This window comes from Gavialis gangeticus, unplaced genomic scaffold (assembly GCF_001723915.1).
Source record: "Gavialis gangeticus isolate Ggan-Ray unplaced genomic scaffold, GavGan_comp1, whole genome shotgun sequence".
NCBI lineage: Eukaryota > Metazoa > Chordata > Crocodylia > Gavialidae > Gavialis > Gavialis gangeticus.
Window position 1 is genome coordinate 57,260,657 of NW_017728994.1, and position 23,406 is coordinate 57,284,062.

At 39.4% G+C, this 23,406-nt stretch overlaps 1 protein-coding gene across 1 annotated transcript in view; it reads left to right on the forward strand.

Moving 5' to 3' along the window:
• The window catches only part of FAM160B1 (family with sequence similarity 160 member B1), a 41,123-nt gene that overhangs the window by 12,946 nt on the left and 4,771 nt on the right, over nucleotides 1-23,406 (forward strand). Inside the window, exons 5-15 of the mRNA XM_019502159.1 lie at nucleotides 266-388; nucleotides 5,177-5,470; nucleotides 5,971-6,167; nucleotides 7,392-7,506; nucleotides 7,626-7,702; nucleotides 7,792-7,984; nucleotides 9,338-9,507; nucleotides 10,850-10,993; nucleotides 13,546-13,636; nucleotides 15,126-15,269; nucleotides 21,903-22,043. Of these exons, the coding sequence (XP_019357704.1) occupies nucleotides 266-388; nucleotides 5,177-5,470; nucleotides 5,971-6,167; nucleotides 7,392-7,506; nucleotides 7,626-7,702; nucleotides 7,792-7,984; nucleotides 9,338-9,507; nucleotides 10,850-10,993; nucleotides 13,546-13,636; nucleotides 15,126-15,269; nucleotides 21,903-22,043 (1,689 nt within the window). The remainder of the gene's footprint in view (nucleotides 1-265; nucleotides 389-5,176; nucleotides 5,471-5,970; nucleotides 6,168-7,391; nucleotides 7,507-7,625; nucleotides 7,703-7,791; nucleotides 7,985-9,337; nucleotides 9,508-10,849; nucleotides 10,994-13,545; nucleotides 13,637-15,125; nucleotides 15,270-21,902; nucleotides 22,044-23,406) is intronic.

A 23,406-nucleotide genomic window follows, 5' to 3' on the forward strand; every position in this document is an offset into this window, starting at 1 on the left:
TTAAAGGGGGGGGGGGGGGAATCTCACCTTAGAATCGAGTAAATATGGTACTAGTTCATTGTTCTAACTGTTACTGCAGCACTGGGGTTAGGTAGATGATAATAATTACATCCCATTTGCACTATATAAATTTGAAGTAAATATTGAAGTCAATACAGTACACATCCTTGTAGAACTACTATGAAAACAATCCAGGCCATGGTGCCTAGGCATCAGGCCATTTGTTGTGTCCATTTTTTAATCCTCCTGTTTCATTTTTTGACAGAAATTAATCCGCCTTTGTGGTGAAGTTTTAGCAACACCAACAGAAAATGAAGAAATTCAGTTTCTCTGCATAGTATGTGCAAAGCTGAAACAGGATCCATACCTGGTCAACTTCTTCCTTGAGGTGCGTAGGTCAAATCCCTAGTTTGCAGGTACATTTAAAAACAAGTATACTAGAGACAAAAGCTTCCTGTGAAATGGAGATATTTACTGTAACCTATCCTGAAATAAACAAGGGAGTTTTCTTTATTTTTGCTTGTAGAGGCTTGAGTAGTTTCATTCTTTTTTGCCACAATTTCATTCAGAACTCACAACTTTTCCAGCTTAAATCCCTGTAGAGCACAGCCTTTACAGGCCACAAATTAAAATACGTAAGTAAATAAAAAGAGTCCAGTGGCAAAGTAACAATGTGACGGGGGACTCCTGCCTTCAGCAATGAACTTGGACATTTGCCTTGTTTTTCGTCTCAGGCTAGTTGAGACCAAGGAACAGGTCCTGTATGGCATTGAGTATATCTTGCAAGATGCTGAATGCCTTGCAGGATTGAGCCCTTACTTGGTTGTGAGACATGGTTTGAAGTATTAACTACAAAATTGCTGACTAACAGTCTCCAACGTGGCATTGTTTTCTAGCTGAAAAGAAGATGAGTTTCTATGGTCTGTTCCTGTAACTTAATATATAACATTGGTATACATGAGAGTGTGAGTAGAAATAATTTGTAAGTTGAATTCCTGCTCTTATCTGGACAGAATAAATAAAAGCATAGATTACAGAATGTAGCCTCCATTTAAAAAATCCTCACGTTTATTTGATGTGGTGTTTACTATTTTGTCACAAGAAGCATTAGATATAGCGTATGTAAAGATATATAATGTGTGCAAGGAATATTTCATAGGCTTTCCCAAAAAAGGATTCATTTTCCATTTTTCACCCCAAACAATAATTTTATGCTTTCATCTCCAGTGTAGTGTTACTGTTCAGACCTCAAATAATAAGGGGATTCAGGTTTAAAGTTGCGTATTACAGCTTTCTTTAGAAGTTACCCAGATAGCCATCTCAGGTCACCAGACCTGTAGAAGCTGTAGAGTCAGTACAGGTGCTGCTTCTATTACAATGCTAGAATTGTTGACATCCTGGCAGCATTCAGAAGCCAGCCTGGAGGGATATTACTTGGAGAACATTCCAGCAGTCTAAAATGGGAAAACTTAAACATGGTTGGAAAAAATCATATGATCTGCATCACAACCAAGGTTTGGGCAGTCGAGCATAATGGTTAGAGCAGGGGGAGGGGGAAACTGCTGACAAGATATAGGCCAAAATGGAAGTCCAAATAAGAAGATCAGATTCAGAAGATTCATGCTGAAATCATAGAGCTGCAGACCAAGCTGATCACCAGCTGGAGATGGCAAGAGCTGGAGACATGACATAGTATGGGGCTTACTATGAAGGTGTTTCAGAAACCAACAGCAGAATGGCTGCCCAGGTGTATGTCTGTGACAAAGTGGGAAATGACACAGCAGCAAGAAACATTGATGGTGGCCTTGTCCAAGGCACCTATCATTTATGACTAGGTAGAGAAGTGATGTGGTCCAATAATTGATCATTGCACACAAAATAGTTTTTGTGATTTCTGAAACACTGTCTTAGAATGACTCAAATGTGCAACAGAGACAAATTAAATAGATGCTTGCTGGTAATCGGATCAATCCTGTGGTCACATGGGAGTAGGGTTTCCTTAGGTATGGCTTTGCTAATTCTTCTCAGCCTAATCAGAATAGAGAAAATAAGACACTCAGTGACTGTTATGCTAATAATCTCACTGAAATAAAATCTGAGACTCATAAGAAGCAAAACTATTTATCAAATGTGATTATGCTGCTTGACTTTCAGAATATCAGAATGAGAAGTTTTAGCATGTGGCAGATTTCAAAAGCAGGATGTGGCAGATTTCAAAAGCAGGATGATACTGAATTGCCAAGAGAATTTTAGCTTCACTGAGTTTTGTGTTAGAATTGCGTTTTAGCTTAAAGAGGTGACTGGAAGCTCTGTAATCCTTGAAATGATACTTTTAAATAGTGGCCTGAAGCAGAACTCTTTACCAATTTCAGGGAAGACATTATAGAGCATTTTACATGTCCCTGTTCAAGAAACAGACCTTTCTTGAAATGCAGACTGTTGGGTCTACCAGTCATGCTTCAAGGAATTTCAGTATCCTTAAGTTGTGACTTGATATCTAGCTCACCTTGAAAGACCTGAGAGAGTAAACTTTCTGCGTGGCGTTTTTCTTGCAAATCCCATTAACACGGACAGTATTTGTAGCTGAAACTTTGGTATCACATTCTTCATCTACACTTCTGTACCTGCGTGCTTATATATAGATATAAACGTACCCTCCTATTGGAAGCTTCTTACTGTGCTTGCACTATATTTTTTAGACCTATACATATGAAAAAGGTAGTCATGTATTTGATTCTGTTTTCAGTAGTTTGCTTTTCACTACTCTAGTTGAGGTACTTTGTTACAAAATCTTTCTTCTGTTTTAGCTGGGAGCCTCATGGCATATCTGCATCTCTTGGGAAAATTAAACCAATTTAGGTAGACAGCAATTGATAAGACATCACAAAAATACTTTTCGAAGCCTACTCAAGTCTCAGCCTCTAGGATCTAATGGCAGCCAGTTCCAAAGGCTAATTGTGTGTTGTTTAAAAGGAGTTTTTGTTCCTTGTTTTTACCTTTCTCTCCTAATTTAATTATGTTTCCCTTAGCTTTTTTGGATCAAGAGAATGGATAAACAGGAATGCTTGATTTATCTTCTTATCCGAGTCATTATTTTATACACCTTTTTTTCAAATCATGTCTGTCTTCAGCCCTTTCTAAATAGTCCCCATTTTGATAATCTCCTGCTAGAGAAGATATTGCAGCTACTGATGGATTCCACTTCCATCCTCTTGATATTTTGATTTCTGCTGTGTCATTTTAGGGCTGGGCTGACTAAATGGTTGGGGGGGAATTTTGGATATTACAAGCTGACAATGCATTTATTTTTGATCCCAGCCATGTTCTGAGCAGACTGTCTCACTAAGCTTTGATGCCACAGCTTTTTCACAACGTGTTATTAAATTAGTTTTAACTTTCGTAGGGTGGAGTTGTATGATCTGCAGCAGAATCTGGCTTTCTAATGTTATATGTGAAGAAAATGGATCACTGTGTTTTTAAGTTGCCTGTTCCTCACTGTGTTGTCTGCTCACTTAGAGGAACAGTATGATTAGAAAGCATTAAACATATATTGTATGAAACCTTTTCTATTAGGTCATTCAAGATCCTGTCCTGCACTCTTACAGGAAGCAGGTGAGCAGCTCACCTGCAGAACTGCATGACTAACCAAATGCAACTTTTATATGTGTCTGACGTGTAGTATGCTGTCTATTACCTGCTAGAAAAATATGTGGTGAGCCATCTTCAAACTGAAAGGGGTACTTATATCTTTGGGGCCTTTTGCCTTCTCATACAGGGGTCATAGTTCATGTATGATAAAGGCACTTTCCATTTATAGACAACATGAGAGATACTATAAGAACGAGTAATTTCGTTGCTAAAAATAGTTGATATAAAATATTTGGCTTTGTACACTGATCACTTTGTGTCCTTATGCTATTGGCAGTATAGGAAAGCACGTCTTGGAGAAAAGACCATTTTTTGTGTATGCTAAAACCATAATTTTTCCAGTGTATCCCAAATTCATTCTTCTGTACTAGAGTGTATGTAGCACTGCTGTACAGTGTATCCCAAATTCGTACTTCTTGTACCATGTACTAGATTAATTCTGATATTGGCAGACCTGGGTTGCCTTCCCCCTGTATTACTACATCGTTTCATTCACTATAATCTCTTCACAAAGAATGCACATCAGTTGGGCAAGTGTTCAGAGCATTTCTGTAGTTGGCATCAGACTCCCATGTAGTTAGGACCTGCTGGTTTTGTATGTAGTACAAACTATTAACTGATCTGGTAGCTCTTTAAACTTTGTAATACTTCAGACTTGTTTGTAATAATCAGAACTTTATTATAGATGAAGGAGACCCTTTGGATTTATAGTCTTTTATTATGGTCTGTCTTGTGGTGAAGTCTTAATTTACAGGTATAAAGCAATATTACACATTTATGCATAGGGCAGAAGAAGAGGCTCCTTGCAACCAATCTCCTTGGTTTTGTAGAACACACAGATCTTAGTGTGTTTTCACTTAGTTGAAACAGAGAAGTAGGGTTGTCTGTCTTCTTTCAAGATGACAAATCCTGAGAAAGTTCTGTATGATGGTCTTATAGTCCCAGGTGCCCAGTAAAGCATTTTAGCTTCCCTTTCTCATGAAATTTAGAAGGAGACAGTAAAAGTACAGCATCTATTGAGAGCAACTTGTAGGTCCTTTTTTCCCCTGCTTCCATTTGAAATCAAACCTATAGGAGCAAACAATCAGTTTGTGACACGACTGGAGTTAGAAATGGTGTTTGCAGAGTCACAGAGATGAGTTGGATTGAGGTCTTGTCCTGAAAAAGCCACATTTTCCATCAAATATGTTGGGGTCAAAAGGGACTGCCTAGAGTAAATATAAATTCATACTGGAGATCGGATAAATCAAACGACTTTCCTCCTCAGCTGGTTGATAAGAGGAAAAAAAGTCATCTCTTTGCAAATGGCACAGAGATGCTTTAAAACAGATTGACATAAAGTTTGGACAGGCTACCAAGCTGTGTTAACTTTAAACAGTTACATGTTCCTGCCACTCTTAATGTTCTGTATGGCTAATGCATCCAGCCTTGTAGAAAACTGCTTCATATGTTATGGTTGGAAACCTTTTTTTTAGTAAATTTCTGCTCTTAGACCAACAGAAATTTTACCTAGTAATGTCCTTTTCAGAATAAGATAAAAGCAATGACTTCCAGAGGATCAGCAAGTGTAATTTCAGAAGAGGTGCTAAAAGGCCAAGATTCCTTGACAACAGACAGAGGACAGTCTGTGCAACCTGAAGAGAGATCTGCTACTGCTAGAGCAGAGCACACAGAGAAAGCTGATGACCTTCCTCAACAGGCAGATGATTTATCATTCAGTCTGGATGAACTAAATGTCACTTCATCTCCTGAAGCCTCAGCTGTTCGTCCAAACCACGACTACAATTTAGTGAATTCTTTGCTGAATCTCACAAGAAGCCCGGTGAGTAGTTTTCATTCCCTTTCAATGGGACTGAAAATGAGTAGAGCGTTTGGGATGTTGCAAAACCTCAGAAATAAGTGTAGGATTTGTGTCTCAGTCAACTTTTCCCCTGATTCATATTGAAGTAAAAGATTCTTTCTGATAATGTCAAGGAAAGTTGGGAAAGACTTGACTTGCTATTACTTACAGAATACAGCAGGGAGTATAAAACTTTTTGGACTTCCCTGTAATTGTGAGGTGATGGTTGGTTTGAGCCTAATCTAATGTGCAACTGTATAAATTTTAGGTTTACAATTACCATGTCAAAAACCTTCTTCAAGAAAGAAGTTTTTTAATGGTAAGATTTAAATCCAATAGAAATATTTGTTCCACATTCTGAACAAGAAACATCAAGAAATTCATTCAACCTGTTTTTCCTTTTTTGAAGACTTTTTTCTGATGTTTGGCTTTGAAGGAGTTTTGTTCTTGGTTTGTTTAACTATCTTGTGTTTGCTGTGCAGGATGGTCGAATAGCAGTGAAAGCATGTGAAGGACTCATGCTTTTAGTGAGTTTGCCTGAGCCAGCAGCAGCCAGGTGCTTGATCGAAAGCACTTGTTTATGTGAATTGCTTACAGACAGGCTTGCCACACTCTACAAAGCCCTGCCTCAATCTGTAGATCCTTTAGATATTGAAACAGTAGAGGCAATTAACTGGGGGTAAGTATGTTGTTTCTCTTTTTAATATGTGAGGGCTTTGCATCATGCACTGAAACAGAGTTTCTATGGTTAGATTAGATATTTAGCATAGGTAAAGCAAACAAACAAGCAGGTTCAGTAAGAGTTTGGATATTATATGGAACTCTGAAGACTTGGACTATCCTGTGCATTTCTTATTTTTGAGAGACAGCTACTAGTTCATGGGCAGTTGGTTATCCTAAGAGCACATACCCCATTGCATTTGGTTAGATTTTAGTTGAAATCTATGGTAATTCATGAGCCTTCTGCCTTTGAACTAATATCATGCATAGTTTGTGCTATATATAAGTAGGTACAAAAGTGCTGCTTAAAAGTATATTTATGGAGCGCCTGTGCTAAAGTAGCAGTTTCAAAAAAGGTAAAATGCATCAATTCTGGATGAACTAAGTATATATTACTACAGGCATGATTATTTCAAAGGCAGTGTTTTCAAATTTGCCCCTCAATTCCATGTGCTCAGAGAGAGCAGGGTCTGACAGTAAGGTGGGGTGTGGGGCTGCAGGGGGGAGAAATTGGGGAGACAGTGGGCAAGGGGGCCACATGCCTCCCCCCAGATTTATTTTCTGTGATGTAGTAATGGGAGAGAGACAATTTCATGGCAAACCTCCAGTAATCAGATTCTGTGCCTGGAATTTGTTATAATACATTTGTAAATTGTCCATATATAGAATCTAATTCTATATATGGGAGGGGGATTTTCTTATGTTAAGGGTCATCTCATATTTGACTAAATACAGTATTTTTCTAAAAGAGATCCTTTAGGTCAGCTACTAGGTGTGGGGTTGGCTGCATGGAAGTCTCCTATACAGCAAAGAAGAATTATTTCCTTTACCACACCACAGGAATTAATTTGTCAGTTTAATGAAAATTTAGTGTAATGGGATGATCAATAGTCCTTGATGTTTTAATAGATTTTAAAATCAATCTAAGTATTGTGAAGTAGAATTATTCTGGTGAACCTACTGTGTATACTTGAACATGTCATTTAAGTCAATAGAGTGGTTTGGTAGCACTGCAGTATAATTGGGAGGCCAAGAGCAAAACCGTTATCCCTCTTCTCTTTCTGAGCAGTGCTATTAGAAGAGATAGGGAATTTTGCCAGTGTATTCAGTGTGAGCAGTATTGGGTCCAGTATTTTGTTTAATGCGCCTAGAGTAGATGTGTCTGTTTCCCTTTGTCCTCCAGTTTGGATTCATATAACTACAAAGAAGATGCTTCTGCATTTCCGGGGAAAAGAGCCCTCATTTCCTTTTTCTCCTGGTTCGACTACTGTGATCAGCTCATTAAGGAAGCGCAAAAGGTTTGAAATGTTTTCTAGCCTAAACATGGATAATCCAGACTAAGTTCAGAAAAGACATTGTTCCACTTGTTCTGTAGCCTTTGAGTTTGAAAGCTAGTGTTTTGTACCCTGTGTTTCAGACTGCTGCTGTCACTATGGCAAGAGCTGTGCGAGAACGATTTTTTGTTGGTGTCATAGAACCTCAGCTGATGCAAACGTGAGTGGCCTCTTCCATGTGGAAAACATGTCATGTTGACATTTTCAGAGTGAATCCCTTATCTTAATAACATTTAGCTTATTGTTCAGTTCAGAGATCGGGATCCTCACATCAACTGCACTTTTACATCGTATTGTCCGCCAAGTCACGTCAGACGTCTTGCTGCAAGAAATGGTTTACTTCCTACTTGGAGAGCACAGGGAGCCAGAAACCCTGACAGACATCAATAGACATCCATTGCGACATAGGTTAATTGAGCACTGTGATCATATTTCTGATGAGGTGAGCAATCACAAAGTCAGTGTGTGTATCTACAGTGCAGTTGTTGTCTGCACAGTGACTGCAGAAATGGCATTGTGAGGTTCCATGCTTAGTTGTGTTGTTAATATCTAGCTAAGTTTTGCCAGTGAGAAGGCAGGGGAGATTTTTTTCACTGCCCATCCTATACAACTCCCACTAGGGAGTGAAAGTCAGACTGTTCTGTCTGACCAGCACATCACTACCACATAAAGTGCTTTTGTGCCTAATTTCCATACACCTGTCCATGTCTTTTTGGGGCTTGCCTTCATGTAAGTTGCTGCAAAATCTGGTCCCTCCTTTGGAGTTGATTTTAGATTTTTGTTAATGATGTCATATTCCCTTTTCTCTTTGCCATGCTGGTTCTGTCAGGCTGCCATTAAAGGACAATAAAACTTATTTTTGTTGCTCAAGTCAATAGATAGAACTGAGAATGTGCACACTGTAGATATGCTGACTATAAAGTGCTGGAGTTACAGTAAGTGCTGATCCTTCAAGCTACTCCATTCAGAGATCTGTTGAAATAATTTGACTTCACTGAGACTCCCCATGGACCAGCTTGCAGTCACCCTTTTCAAAAAGAAATGCTTATGTGGGAAATTCTTATAGAATCCATTTTTCCTTCCTTGCACATTCCTGAATTTGTGTATTCTGTCTTATGTCACCCCTTGCACTCTAAATTTAAATACTGTATGCCTTTGCCCTTTCCTTTTTCAATACATCACTCAGTGCTTTACATGCTCATTTTGCCTAGCTATTAAATGCACTAGCAGACACCTATAAACCAGGGCATCAACATAAGCTGATTTTTCAGACATGAAAAGGCACCTCAGAAATCCCTCTGCAGCCCATTGGAGGTCAGCTGTCAGTCCTGTTGAAGATCATTCTCCTTTTGTGCAGGTGCCTGGTTTGAATATTTCAGATCATAAAACAAGTCAGAGTATACCTGTACTGCTTCCCTGTTGCTTTTAGGCCCTGAACCCAGTGTGTGGGTCTGCCGTGGCTCATAGCATTGAAGCTTAAGTTTGTGAGTGTTTTTGCAGGAGCACTGTGAGTATGGCACAATTCATCTGTCTTACAGAGCTGTGTCAATCTGCTGCTGTATAAAAATGAAGGTTTTAATTAATACACAGACCACTGTATTCTTTCCCCACATCTGCATGTATGCAGCACCTTGCACAATGATGTTCTGCTCCTGATAGGCACCTTTTGTAATACATACGAATAATAACAGCAATATCCCAGTCTGAGTAAATACAGCCACTCTTATTAAGATGAGAATAGCAAATTTAAGGGTGGTATGGGGGTTTACTTGAATAATTTATTTTTATGTTGCAGATCAGCATCATGACTTTAAGAATGTTTGAGCACCTTTTGCAAAAACCCAACGAACACATTCTTTACAACTTGGTTCTAAGGAATTTAGAAGAAAGAAATTACATGGAATATAAACCACCCTGTCAGGAAGACAAAGATGTAGTGGAGAATGGGCAGATAGCAGGAGCAGTGTAAGTTTTCCTGTTTTGTGAGTGAGAAACTTTACATCAGCCGAGCACTTTTCACTTCTTTACTTTCAAAGTAAAACTCCTTTATGATCAATGCTTTTGTTTACTGAAGGAGAAGGAAAAAATGATTTATCCTTTGTGTGAGCATCATTGTAATAACTACTACAGTCTGTAACCATATTTAAGATACAATTTACTATATCAACAACATGTGGAAAAGAGGCTAGCAAACAGCAAAAACCTCTTCCTTAAATAGTAACATACACGAAGGTCTGCATTTAGCAAGTTACTTGCATATATCCCAAACTTTAAATGCACATAGCCCCGTTGGCTTCAGTAGGACTTATCATTGGAGGTTAGCCCCATGTCTAAGAATCTTGCTGAATCTGGACCATAGTGTCCTTAATCTTCAGTGTTTAAGCATTTCAAACACCCTTCAAAGGTGGTATACAGGCAGTCCTCAGACTTACAACACAATTGGTTTCTGAAAAACCACATCTTAGGTCAAAACATTGCAACTCGGAACCAATTTTCTCATAAGAAACAATGTCATAAATGGGGGATTGGTTCCTGAACCAAGGCCCGATACCCTATTTTCACTAAAAATACCCCAGAATTTTGTACTCGATTAATTATAGATGATTAATATAGCTACATTAATGCATTTATATTGTTAAATAGCAATCATATTTATTTGGAAGGACTTCTTTGAGGTGACTTTGCTGGACTTTTTGAAAGGCTCCTGGTTGGACTTTTGAAGGGTTCTTGTCTGGAGTCTTCTCAGGAGTCTTGGCTGCAGGTTTTTCTGGAGTGTTGTCTGCTTTCTTAAGCAAGGTGTCCCAGGCAGTTTGGACAGATGTTCTCCAGGGAGATGAGTGATGCAGCGAACTTGTTTGCTGGCGTGGCGTTGCATCAGATCAAGTGTTGTAAAGTCGAAACTGATGTCATAAAATTGAAAAAGTTGAATGTATAAACATTGTAAGTGCGAAACGTTGTAACTCGAAATGTTGTAAGTCAAGGACTGCCTGTATAAGTATTATTGTCCCCTTCATATGTACAGGGGGAAACTGAGTCAAAATATAACTTGATACAGAGGAATTCATTGTACCAGAATTAGATACAAGAAATTCCTGGCTCTGTAGCACAGACCACTAAATAAGCCTCTGCCTAAAAAGATGGGCATAATTTTTCTCTCTAAATACTGATATTGTTGCATAATCATTCATTGAAATGTTGTCCAAATTGTGGCAATCTAGAGAGCCTATGCCTGTCAAGTAGAAGTCTTCATATCTTCCATAATATATTAATGAATCATTCTGTGCTTGTGTCTAATATCATGTTACAGAGACCTGGAAGAAGATCCATTATTTACTGATCTCTCCCCGGATAACACATTGTTGAATCAGGAGTGGCTGAGTGCCTCTCCACCTATCAGTCCAGAACATCCAAGAAATGACGGGAAGACTGAAGTTCATAAAATTGTAAATAGGTGAGTTGGAAAGAAGAAATGTGTGTGAGAGAGAGAGAGCGCATAAAATAAATTTAATTTAGATGGTTAGTTGGCATTGTGCCGTTTTGTGTAAGCTGGTGGAATGACTCAGTAGAAATAAACAGTTTAGCAGTTTCAGTCAGTGGGTTCCTCCTCAAGGGTTAGAGTTTGTAACAGGCAACTAAAATAATTCAATATAAGGTAGCCAGCATAAGCTAACATAAGGCAGAACTTCCCAGCCAGAGACTCTACATAGTTTTTTTGGCCTTTTAGCTATGAGGCTGCTGGGTTATAAAGATATCTCCCCTTTCATGAGCATTTGCTGTGTTCATCTTTCTCTTAAGCAGCCAGTCTCCTAAATCTTGACAATCCTGCACTGAAGACAGTGGGAATTTTGCATAGCTCAGCCCATAGTTGTCCCCTGAACAATTGTGCAGTGGGTAGTGGAGGATGAATTATAGTTCATCCATTGTTCCCATTCTCAGGGAATGATGCCACATCTCTCTCTCCTGTAATTTATGGCTGTGCATACTCTGAACTAGAAATGAGAAGTCTTGGTGTAATTTATGTCAGCTTGTCTGTACACACATGGAGATTGCAGTAGGATCTAAAATAGTCAAATGTCCATCTATCCTGATAGCCTGCACAGATTGCAGTATTACTGTGCTTTGCAGCTAGGCAGCAGAGGATAGCTTGGTTGTCGTTAGCAAATAGCTGTCCTTGAATGGATGCTGACAGACAACTAAAGCAGCATAGCCAACACTGATAGAGTTTTACCCCTGATTCAAGAGGGATTCTTCACTGGATTAGATGGAGTTATCCCTGTTTAGGGGGTTGCATCTTTTTTTTTCTTTTTTCCAACTACTTTTTTTTTACAGCAGTTTAATGCCAATTACATCTCTGTAAGTATTCTGCCCTTCCATAGATGCAAAGAGGACAGATTATTAAAAGTGGTTTAGCTTTGGTATTTTTCTTGAAGGTAATAATATGAAGAGTGGGGTCAGATGCCATCTAATAACTTAATCCACATTAGCAAGGTAGCACCAATGTTTTGGTGTTAATCATATCATAAATTGCAATGTGCCATGAGCTCAGCCAATTTATGGTGCCATAAAACAGCTAACAAGCCACAAACATGTTCCTCATATAATGTAAAATATCTTTGTGGCTGCTTTCTATGGTGCCTTAAATTGAATGTGTAGCATGTGTCTTGGATCTGGGGCTGTCCTGACCAATGCAGGTTATCACCTGTTTATTGGCTGTGGCACCAGATAGCCCTGGGCCCTGTTTGAGACCAGCAGATCTTGGCAATCAGGCTGGAAACTGCTCTGGGTCTCAAAATGGCTGAGTGCCGGGATCAGGCATGGGGCATGCCTGGGGCTAAGATGTAGCTGCCCATACCCAATCTGTGGGATTAGGATTGAGGCAGCCCCAGGACCTGGTTCAGTCCAGCAGTTGCAGAGTTGGGACTGGAGGAATCTTATGCCGCATCTCACATCTAACCTACCAGGGTGCATGATTTTGGGAAAGAGTATACAATTCCTCTCATCCTGGTTGTGCCATTATTTTAACATCTGCCAGGGACCCAAGGGAAGTAAACTGTTTGAATACCAGATTGAATAGTTGTAGTGTATTTTGTTTTGTTTTCCCCAGACACTGTTGTCCAGTTATATGTGCACTAGTTAGTGCAATGGAAATCTCCTGGGTATTTGAAATGCTTTGCAGAAGATTTCGCATTTTTCTTTGTTAATAAGAAGCACATGGGAGATGTCCACTGATGCTCTGCTTTCCCTTACACACACAATTCTCACTGGTATCATTGGCCATTCTCTGCCCATAGGGGGACACTGGCAACCATTTCTGAAAGTCAGATTTTCTTTAACTTACCTCGGATGAAGTAATGCTTGCTTATTTCCTTCTAATGAGTTAGCGTTTCCTAGAACTAAGACTCAATTCAATGTCTGCTGAAGGCTTACAGCCATTATACAAAACTCAACAAATGGCAGCAATATTTGTAGCTGGAATATCTACCAACAAATAATCCATTATCTTTTTTACTGTCTTTCATCATAACAAACTGAAAATAAATTATTTATTCAATAAAAGCACTTAAAATTAACTTAATTTAGCTTTAAATATGGATTCCCTTCTCTTGGACTTGATGAGTGGACCAATAGACTTTCTATGGATTTGGCCTTGATGTGGTTTTATCTTGAGCAAATGCTGGGAAGTGGCTATGATCTTCCACCTTTTTTTTACTAGCCAGCTTTCAGAAGTAACAAACCCTCCACTTGTTTCCCCATATTTTGTACTAGAGAGACAAACTTTTGTACATCTAAGCACACAAACACTTCAGAATACAAATCAGTGGTTATATGGCTAAATGTACTGACCATAGATTTCATGGTGCCATTTCTTCGTGTAATGTTACCCTGTTAACCCCCTTTGTAGATTGAATAGATGATTCAGTCTTGTAACCACTGATGATGAAATTCTGGCCTGCTGTCATACAGACTAACGTTTATTTATCAATGTATTTATATTTCTTTTAGCTTTCTCTGTCTTGTACCAGATGAAGCCAAATCATCATACCACGTAGAGGGTACAGGTTATGACACCTACCTCAGAGATGCCCACAGACAGGTATGGTACAAAACTCATCTTTTCCTCTCACTAATCAATGCAGGAATTTGAGTTGCTCATTAGAATTTACACGTGGTTTTGGAAAAGTTTAGTCCTATGGAAAATATCTTTCAAAATAAGCTGGTGATAGAAGAATGCAAATTCAGTTGATATGGACTAATCAGAATTTACCTGTAGAGTTTTTAATTGAGTTGAAATCCAGTTACCACAAATATAATGGGAATTATGGATGATTTTAAGTGCATTAATATTCATGCAAGAAATATAATAAGAAGAAACCTGCACTGCAGACTGGTTCTTAAATTGCTTTTGTGTTTATTTGCATTCACTAGATGAATTGTCTGGCAGGATCTTTGAAAGAACTGAGGGGATGTAAAAATTCTGTATATGAGTTACAGAACCCAGGGCTTTCAAAATAAAGGTTCAGTGTAAATAACGTGTAGCCTCAGGCATGCAGGCTTGAAGTTGAGAATACTGGTGGGAAGAGAAAACATCAATGTTTAATATTTTGAAATAACAAATGGAGTTTTTGTTTTGAAAATATATGAAAAATCTCCTTGGGCAGATAATAATTGACATTTGTTTGTAGTGTTCCCAAAGAAGGCCTGTGAATTCCTATAGAAGAACAAATTTGTGCAAGGGAAGTTAGAGAAACAAGGACAAAAATATGTGTAGCGGTGCTTGTAGTATTTTCCACTCTCTGAATAGTGGTAAGAACACTTTAAAACAGAAAGCTCTGCCTTCTGCATTGATGGGAGAGTTTTACCCATCACCTTTCCTGAAGAGAAAGGAAAATGGAAAGTGAAAACTTGGGGAGAGCAGCTATTTCCATACAGTTCTCATAAAATTCTAATTTTGGATGCAGGAAAGTGCATATTATATCCCTCCTTGGGGAAAGGAATCTTCTGAGAGCTATGAGAGAGGAGAATTGGTGTCTGCCATTTATTCACAAAGATATGCCTGTTGTTTGAAATATTTAACTTGAAAGGAAAATCTCCATGCTGGTACGATTCCACCCAAGTAGTTGTTCTAATTCCTTAAGTCTATACTTTGAAGAAAATGCACAAGGGATTTTTCTCTCACTTGCACCTGTTTTATTCCAACATAAATTCACTGACTGCCGTTACTCCTGCTTCAGATGAATCCCAGGCAGTATGTATGCATCACTGTGACCATCCCATATTCGTATGCCAAGCCAGCGAAAATGTCAGGGCTCCATTCTCCCTGAAAGATGTTTGTAGAAGTCCCATAAGGTTGCACACATCATTAGGGGGAAAAGGGTATCTGCATTGAGGCTGATATTTTTTTGTCATGGAGTGTTTTCAAAATGGGATGGTAGTAAGAAGAGAAGTTCTCCACTAGCCACCACTTATAGTTCTGTGTATCGCTGGGTAGGAACAAGACGTGAAATGGTTTCTACAAATGATCTTGCTTCTGCAGTCTGCACTGTGTTTTGTTTAAAGTTAAGTATGTTTTGCTTTCTTCCTAGTTCCGGGATTATTGTGCGATCTGCCTACGATGGGAGTGGCCAGGTTCTCCCAGGTCTTTGGAAAACTGCAATTTAGAAGCACCATTTTTTGAAGGACATTTCTTGAAAGTTTTGTTTGACCGAATGGGCAGGATTCTTGATCAGGTAACAGAAAGCACATTTTGACTCTCATTTCTGATGCTATTGTTTCTTATTAACGACTAGTTTCCACAAGGTTACATCAATACCTATACTACATGCTGAACAGTATATTATTGTGTAACTCCCCTCCCATATTCTATATAATTTGACTTCCCTAGGTAATAGGAACATTAAGGTTTTAGTTTGGCAGTCTTCTCCAGTTGCCAGAGGAGTTAGTCTACATCATATCCTTGCTGTTGGGATCTCTAGACTGGTAAGTTCCATAGCAACTGGCACTCTATAAATACTAAAAGTAGATTAACTTCACTTGCACTAAACTCCATTTAGTTCTGTTAACAGACTTTTTTGTGTATTAAATGTTTTCTCTAATCTTACATTTATTTAAATTAAAATACAGATTGTTAGAAATGTCCCCAAAGTTTAAGGTGGGTAAGGAACTACTGTTGTCAAGTTAACAAAAATTCAAATATTTCTTGCATGATTGTCCTCCCAGCAGGCAGTGGATGTTATGGAAGGAATAAAGGATGGAAGAAGACATGTTTAATAGCTAAAAAGTTGCTTGTATTTTTAACAGGTTATAAAAAATATGACCTTTGCAAATGTTAGCTTCATTAAGCCTATTCTGATTTTTCCAGCATTTACATTTACGTTTTTCTAACAGTTCAGGTCCAGTATATACTAATAAGCTTTACTGTATAATAACTGTCCATTATATTAAAACTAAAACAGTATCATTATATATTTTGCACCATGCTCTCCTTATACTAGAGAGCTAAGAACATTTCTAGAGGGCATGGATTTCCTCCCCACCAACTCCAATAGACCTAATAATATGTCTTTCCCTACCATTTCATTATATTCTAATATTAATATAGCTGTTACAAGCAGAAGAAATTGGTGATACCTTTTTATTTAACCCCATTTTATGATATTTTTTCCTTTCTCTTTTTTCTTTCTCTTCTCTCTTTTCTGCCTTTGTCCTCTCTGTGGCTCTGTCTTCACTAGAGGAGGGAAAAAGGGTGATTTTTTTTGTGTATGAAAACTTTAGACTTCATTAGGATTTTACCTCAAGTTCCTGAAGTTGAGCTAGCTCTTAGAGTTAAGACCCCTTGCACACTTTTTTCTCAAGAAAACAAGACCTGAAAGTCTATATTATCTCCAGAGTACTGTTACATGGAGTGCTATACAAGTGGTGCTTTCAAGTGTTCAGTGAAAAGTGAAACCTTCCTTGGCATTTTTATAAGTGCAGATTAGACAAATACTTGTGTAGGATGGCTTAGTTGAGGGTGTTTTTGCTTTGAACAGGGATTGCACTAGACAACCTCCTTAGGTCCCTTCCAGCCCTGCTTTACTGTGGTTCTGTGATTCCCTGAAAACAACTTTGCAGCTAGCTCCATGTGTAAGATGGTGCTGCCAGAAGAGATGGGAAGAGCCAAAAGAGCAGATGAGGGCTCATAGACCATGGCAGAAGGCAACAGCGCCCAGAAGCTGTGACCTGCCCGTTTTTGGAGAAAAGCCCACACACAAGTTGAATTTAATTTATAAAGTCGAGAAGATTTCAAAAGGAAAGGTGAAACACATTTCATCATTACACCACTGGGCGCCTATACACAAGTGCAGAGGCTGCTCCAGCCTGCTGGAATTCCAGCACATTGGAGCAGACTCGATGAATTGAGTCAAACAAACTTTAGTTCAGGTGCACCCCCTGCCATTTTTAAGCGCAGGACCATTAAAGCATGAGATGCAGCAGTGCTTTAATTAGAGCAGCTCTTAGAGCCACTCTAATTAAAGCACTGCTCCCCCCACTTTGTCTACATACTGCAGAATGTATCCTTATATCATGTCATCTTCAGTGTACTCCATCCAGACTAAGTAAGCCCTAGGGCAGATTTTGTACTGTAACACTGAATTTCTTTGAGTTTTATTATAGTTAGATGCTTATTGCATTAGATTAATCTTATTTTTCCACATTGGAAAAGACTGAGATTTCAAAGCCAGGTATGCATGCTAATGCATATATATCATTAACCACTTGATTTTAATATCAACTATGTTTTCTATGATTTTGGGTGCATCAGAAATTCCATATTTTTGGGGAAAGAGGAAACATTTTTCTGGCAAATGGTTTTTGTATCTGTTGTACTTGTTGCGTCCGGATTAACTTAAAAAACATGTTGTATACTCTTAAGGTCTTGTTTTCAATACACACGTATTCCACACATCACTAACTGAAGTGTTATTAAAATTGAGTCATAAATAAATCTACGTATCATCAGCTCTTAGGAAGCATAAATCTCAGACATTTGAAAATTTTGTTTGGGCAGTGAGATAGAAATAGTAAATTGTAAAAGGGACAAAATATATCCCTCTGGGACCTCTGAAGAACAAATGCCTACTATTGGAATAAAAATAGCATCTGTTATTGAAGCACAATGCCAATTTGATGTAGTACCTGTCAGCATGGCCCAATTTCAGAGTTAGTCAAGCAAGATGTTACGGTCTGTGGCATCAAAAACAATACTCGACTCCAAAAGAATTAAAACACACAACCTGAACTGGGCAGCAGGAGTAAATTGCTAGAGTGACTTCCTACCAAAACCTATCCTTAAAACCAAATTGAAAAGTGTCCTGTGAATAATTAATAGTGAAGTGCTGATCTAACCCAGAAAAATAACCCTCAGCTCTATCAGATGATTTTGACATGATCCATGCTATTGGAAATGCCAGCCCCAAATGGAAAATTTAGAAGAGCATTTAATTATGTACACAGCAGCTGCAGGTTGTGTTAAACACTCTTTAAGCATTGTCACAATAATATAATACTCTTATGTAGTATTTTTTATTTGCAGATCATAGAAGGCTTTACAGAGGTCACTATTCTTAGTTTTGCTTTATTTAGTGAGGCAGAGAGACAGGTCCAAGGCCACCAGGCAGGCCGGTGGCAAAGCTGTGACTAGAACCAGGTCCCTTGAATCCCAGTTTGGTGCTTTATAACTAAGTTACGTTTCCCTCTGTTAGTAGTATAAACTGTACAGTACAACCCTGTTATAACAAACCTCTGCCTTGAGCTTCCCTAATTGATTGGAACCAATCCTTTTCATCATTATGAGACAGCAAATTGACTAACCCTATGATGGGAACACCTTTTAAAGAACTTTTCTCTCACTGTCCCACAGGGGTTTGTCAAATAATGAGGCTGAACTGTGTTTGCATGGTGCTAAGCTCTTTGTTTCTTAAGAGCTCATGTGGTCAAGTAGTTTCTTTCCTTCCTGTAGTCTGAGTGCTGTGGAAAGGAGTTGGCTTGACCTGATTCTGACTGGTACATCCTGGAAGTAATTTATTTGCGATCTCATCCGTTCCTGCAGCCTCTATGTGTTTCTTCAGACTTGAGTTTCCAGCCCTTGTGGCTGTGATGAAAACTGGGGGCTGGGTTAGCTGATGCATTGGTGCCCAACTGTGTCTGCTGACAAGCAGAGAAACAAATGCTCTGTGAGAAGAAACTCCTATCCTGAAAGCTTCAACTACTTCAAAACCCAGTACTTCCGCCTGCTGAACAGGCATCGCTGCCGTGCCTCATCCTCTGCTCTCGCCTTAGTGAATACTATGTCCCGTCCAGGGTTTCAGTCCTCTTCTCATCAAAATCTTCCTTAGGATTGAGCTCAGGTCACTTTAAAGCTTCCTGAAGCAGCTCCATTCCTCTGGCACAACAAAACCATCAGCCTCAAGAGGCAGGAAACACCGTGCACAACGAGTTGTGCTTTCACAGTAGATGAACCCAGATTGTGCACTTGTTTCTGGAAGGAATTGGGATGTTCTTGAATATCTGCCTTCAGAATAACTTGGCCTTGTTTGGGAACACCATCTTCAGCTTACAAACATCCTGATCATTTTTGCACTTCTGATCCAGAGGTCTTAAAATCCTTTACAAACGAAGATAAGGATCAGTTCTCTGTCATGTCGATGGAGGCTGAGGTACAAAAATCGTTCCCACTGATTGGGGGTAGAAAGAAAAGAGAACCTTGTAAGTTCACGTCAACCAGTCTGTGAAACACCTGGCTTCCCCCTTGAGTGACATGTTATAACCACAGGGGAGAGGTGTGATCTGTCACCTGATGCCTCGGTAGGACACGACTGAGAAGTGTAATGATAACAATTTAAATGTCAGCATAAACTGGTTCTCCAATGATCATTTTAAAAAGTCAAAATATCACCTCTCCCTCAGTAGCTGAAGAATAAGTACCAGGAACAGATATATAAAAATACCAGTTTTATGGAAATGTATTCCACTAAGGGAATTCTTATTCCTACCCATTGTTTCCATGCTTTTCTCTGAAGGCTGTTATTACCAGGCCAGGCAGACACAGATTTCACAAGTTCCTGATGGTGGTTACATTTTTATTTGTTCTTTAGAAAGGAGCACAAAATACCCTTCCTACTAAGGGTTGGCCAAGCTGCTTTTCTGGCCCTGAACCCCACAGTGCAGTACTTGCTTCTGCCACGAGATGGCCTAGCCATCTGTAAATGTCCTTCCTATTTCTGAGTGAAAGAGAAAGAAAAGAAAGAAAAGATCAGCCCTAAGCATTGCATAGTTTTCTATCTGTATGTTTCTAGTGTGCGTATCATTGTCGTTCATAGTCATCCAATAAAAGTCAGCAGCCGTTTTATCGAGATGGATTCTATTATGCAATTTCTGAATAGCTTGGCAGCAGTTTCTCCTGAACGGGATGTAATCTGTTCCAGCAGAGGCAAAAACTGAGAGATTCTGCTAAAATAAACTGAAATTCTCAGCCTGACTGAGTCATGGCCCTGTTCACACTATAAAGATCTGCGAACTGATTCTGCACTGATGTCTAGGGGCACCATGTGATTGCCAGAATCTTCCAATATGCCGTAATACCTCCCTCTGAGATATTACTCCTCCCTAGATCTCGTGGCTCTGTATAGGAGAGCAAGTATTATTATGTCTGTTTCCCAGTGCAGGACAGTGGGTTTGGATTGCATAGAAAATAACTTGTAGTTGACCCTATCTTTATTTAGAAAGGACCTGCATGTATGAGAGCCTGCTTGTGACTTTGGATAGGAAGAAAGCTAGTGCTTGAAGGCTGCACAAAGACAAGGACTTCAGTGATTTTAAGATCAGCACTGGAACATGCATCCTAGAAGGCAAAATGCTGGAAAAGGTGTATGCTATTACAGGATGCTTTCCAAGCAGTGTACCAACATGTTAATCAAGTTTTATGAAGAAGTTTGAGGTTTAAAATAATTGAAAATAGACTGTGTATGTGCAAAAGCTCCTTTTAAAGCAAAGGAGGATTTAAGTCCACTAACACCTAATGACAACTTTAAAAGGGGATAGTATTTTTATTGCCTGTGTTGCGATTATTCAGAAAGCTTTTGTGTTAAAAGGAACACAAATACATGCACGTAAAGATATCTACATTGACGAAGCAGCTAAAATTGGAGTTTAGTTGACCTAAAATATTGAGGCCAAATCCTACAGGAAAATAGTGCTCAACCTTTCCACAGGATAAAGTTTTGAAAGTTAGGACAGGCCTCCTTGATTCATCATCACTGAGCAGCTCTGCCTTGTTTTAAACCACAGCTGCAAACTGCACTCATTTTGCTGCAGTCAACCTCTCCTGTCCACCCCTCTAGTTCTCCATCACCAGCTTTCATGCTCATCGTAGCTGTGGCAGCAACAGCTACTTTAATCAGCTGTTGAAGCTGCCACTTCAGCACAAGTCATCTCCTTCATTCCTTGAGACTTCTCTTTGACACTTGGGCAGGTGTCAGACAGCATCACTCCATACATGCCTATCATGCTAGTTTTCTGCTGATTTTTTTACCACTCTAGATACTCAGTGCCATCAATACTTAAATATACCTGACGTGGACTTCTTGAGTGATATCCCTGCAGCTCCTCAATCTTGGGGTCTCTGCAGTTATATTTCCTGTATCAGTGAACTTCTCCCATTGCAGCATAATGGATAGTGTGCACTTTGTTCAAAAATGTAATGATAAGATCCACAAAGGCTATGGCAAAACTAAGGGCACACCCATGGCTAATAAAAAGATTGGAAAAGAGAATATTTCAAACGAGATCACAGAAGGAAAACATGTAAAAATGGTTAGGCGCATTCGGCTTAATGGAAAGGTGTAAAGCAGTCACAATTACTGCCTGTTCCAACAGCCAACCTTTGGGGTTTTTTCCATTTAGAAATCTGTTGATGCTGATTTGTTTGTGACTTAACCTAATTATTTTATCTGTTCCTCTCCCTCTGTTTTAGGCCCTTAGATGGCTCCCAAGCTCCTGTAATCTCAATCAGTTTCTCAATTCACAAGTGATCAAATATTTAGATCCTGTATAATCTTTAGCTAGCACCTCACTACATTTATTGTTTGTTTGTTTGTTTGTTTGTTTGTTTATGTGCGGGCGTAGCCTGATCTTCTGAATCAAAGACCTTGAATAATGATGATATTTGTTGCAGAGCAGCATGCAGTGTGTTGTGGCTGGGGGATTGCATGACTTCCCTGCTATTTTAACTTGGATTCCTCCCTGCTTCAGTAGCAACCTAAACATGGATTATAGGAAGAAGAGCTATAATGAAACTAACTGATGACTCCTTTTGTTCACAGCCATACGATGTAAATTTACAGGTTACGTCTGTGTTGTCCAAACTCTCCCTGTTTCCTCATCCACATATACACGAATACCTTTTGGATCCTTATGTAAATTTGGCTTCGGGTTGTCGATCTCTCTTCTCTGTTATTGTCAGGGTGAGTAAATGAAGAGGTAATGTTTATATGTGCTTACACCATGGTGAGAAACTTTGAATCTGTGTAACTAATTTTAAAGGGTGGGTAATTTTGGCTTTAGAGTGGCAACAGTTCAGTCTCTTTCAAGGAAAATAAAGATTCTTTACATGTCCTACAAGGGAAATTCACTTTCCACTGAATCAGCTGGTTGTATCTGAAAATGTTTCATTTCCATGTTCATGCAGTTTCATCATATGGACGTAGAATTCCCTTTACATCTTCAGTAATATTGTTTTAATGCTGGGTAGGCCATACTGCTGTCATTCATGTGGTAGTGTCACATGCTGCTGTAAGTACAAGCATCCATCTGTCCTAAGACTGGATTATGAAGGAGTTGGCTTGGATTCAGGCCCAAGTAAGCTCCACTTCTGAACACGCTGCTTTGCATGCAACACTTCAACACATGGACTCATGTCCCTGCCAAGTGAGACTCCCTCCCTCTGCCCTGCCTGTAGAGCCCAGTCCACTATAAAATAGCTCCTACTTATCTCCCTCCAATCTCATCTCTCCCTATAGCACACTGCCATCTCCACTTAACTAAGCAAGCCTCTTCTCTGACCACAGTCCCTTCCCTCCTGAGCCAGGGGTGAATCCTTTGCTAACTCTTTTCAGAGGGAGCTGTTCATTCTCCTACAGTGCCAAGCACATTGCTGGCACTTAAGTTTCTTGTCCCTTCATGTCACTGACTTCGCACCCTCTACAATGTTCCACCTTAATACCTCCCTTTCTGCAATCTTATCTAAAACTATTATAATATTGGCCAACTCTGTTCACCTGTGTTAGTTAGACACATTCACCACAGCTACAGGAAATTTCCGTTTGTGGTAGCTGTGAAGAAGGGTTTACAGTGCTTACACCTTACATCTGTCTTTATCTACTGTCCCCACATCTCTAATTCTTCCTAAGATTTTTTGGGTTTATGCAGTGCAGCTCTTTTGTCACTATCTAGTGACCAGACCTCACGGGTTCATAGTCTGCATGCAACCACAGTGCTGATCTTTTCAGCTCAGGCATTGGTCACTCGTGCTTGAAGATACAGAAGTCTGCCCCATTCAATCTTTGCTGCCAGCCATCCATCTGGGGTGTCAGGTTGCATCCAAATGACTCTGTTGGTTTCTCCAGTAATTAGAAGAAGGGCATGCTGTCAGTAGCTGACAAACTAGATAGAGTTTGGCCTGAGAATCCAAGGGCAGAAAGCTGCCCTTGTGGAACAGTTGTGTAGCTGAAATAACCACACCACAAGCTAAGTGCTATTTAAGCACCATTGTCTGGCTCTTTATTTGCATCACTTCATACAGTATGTCTCTGCCTCTGCGGTTTGCAG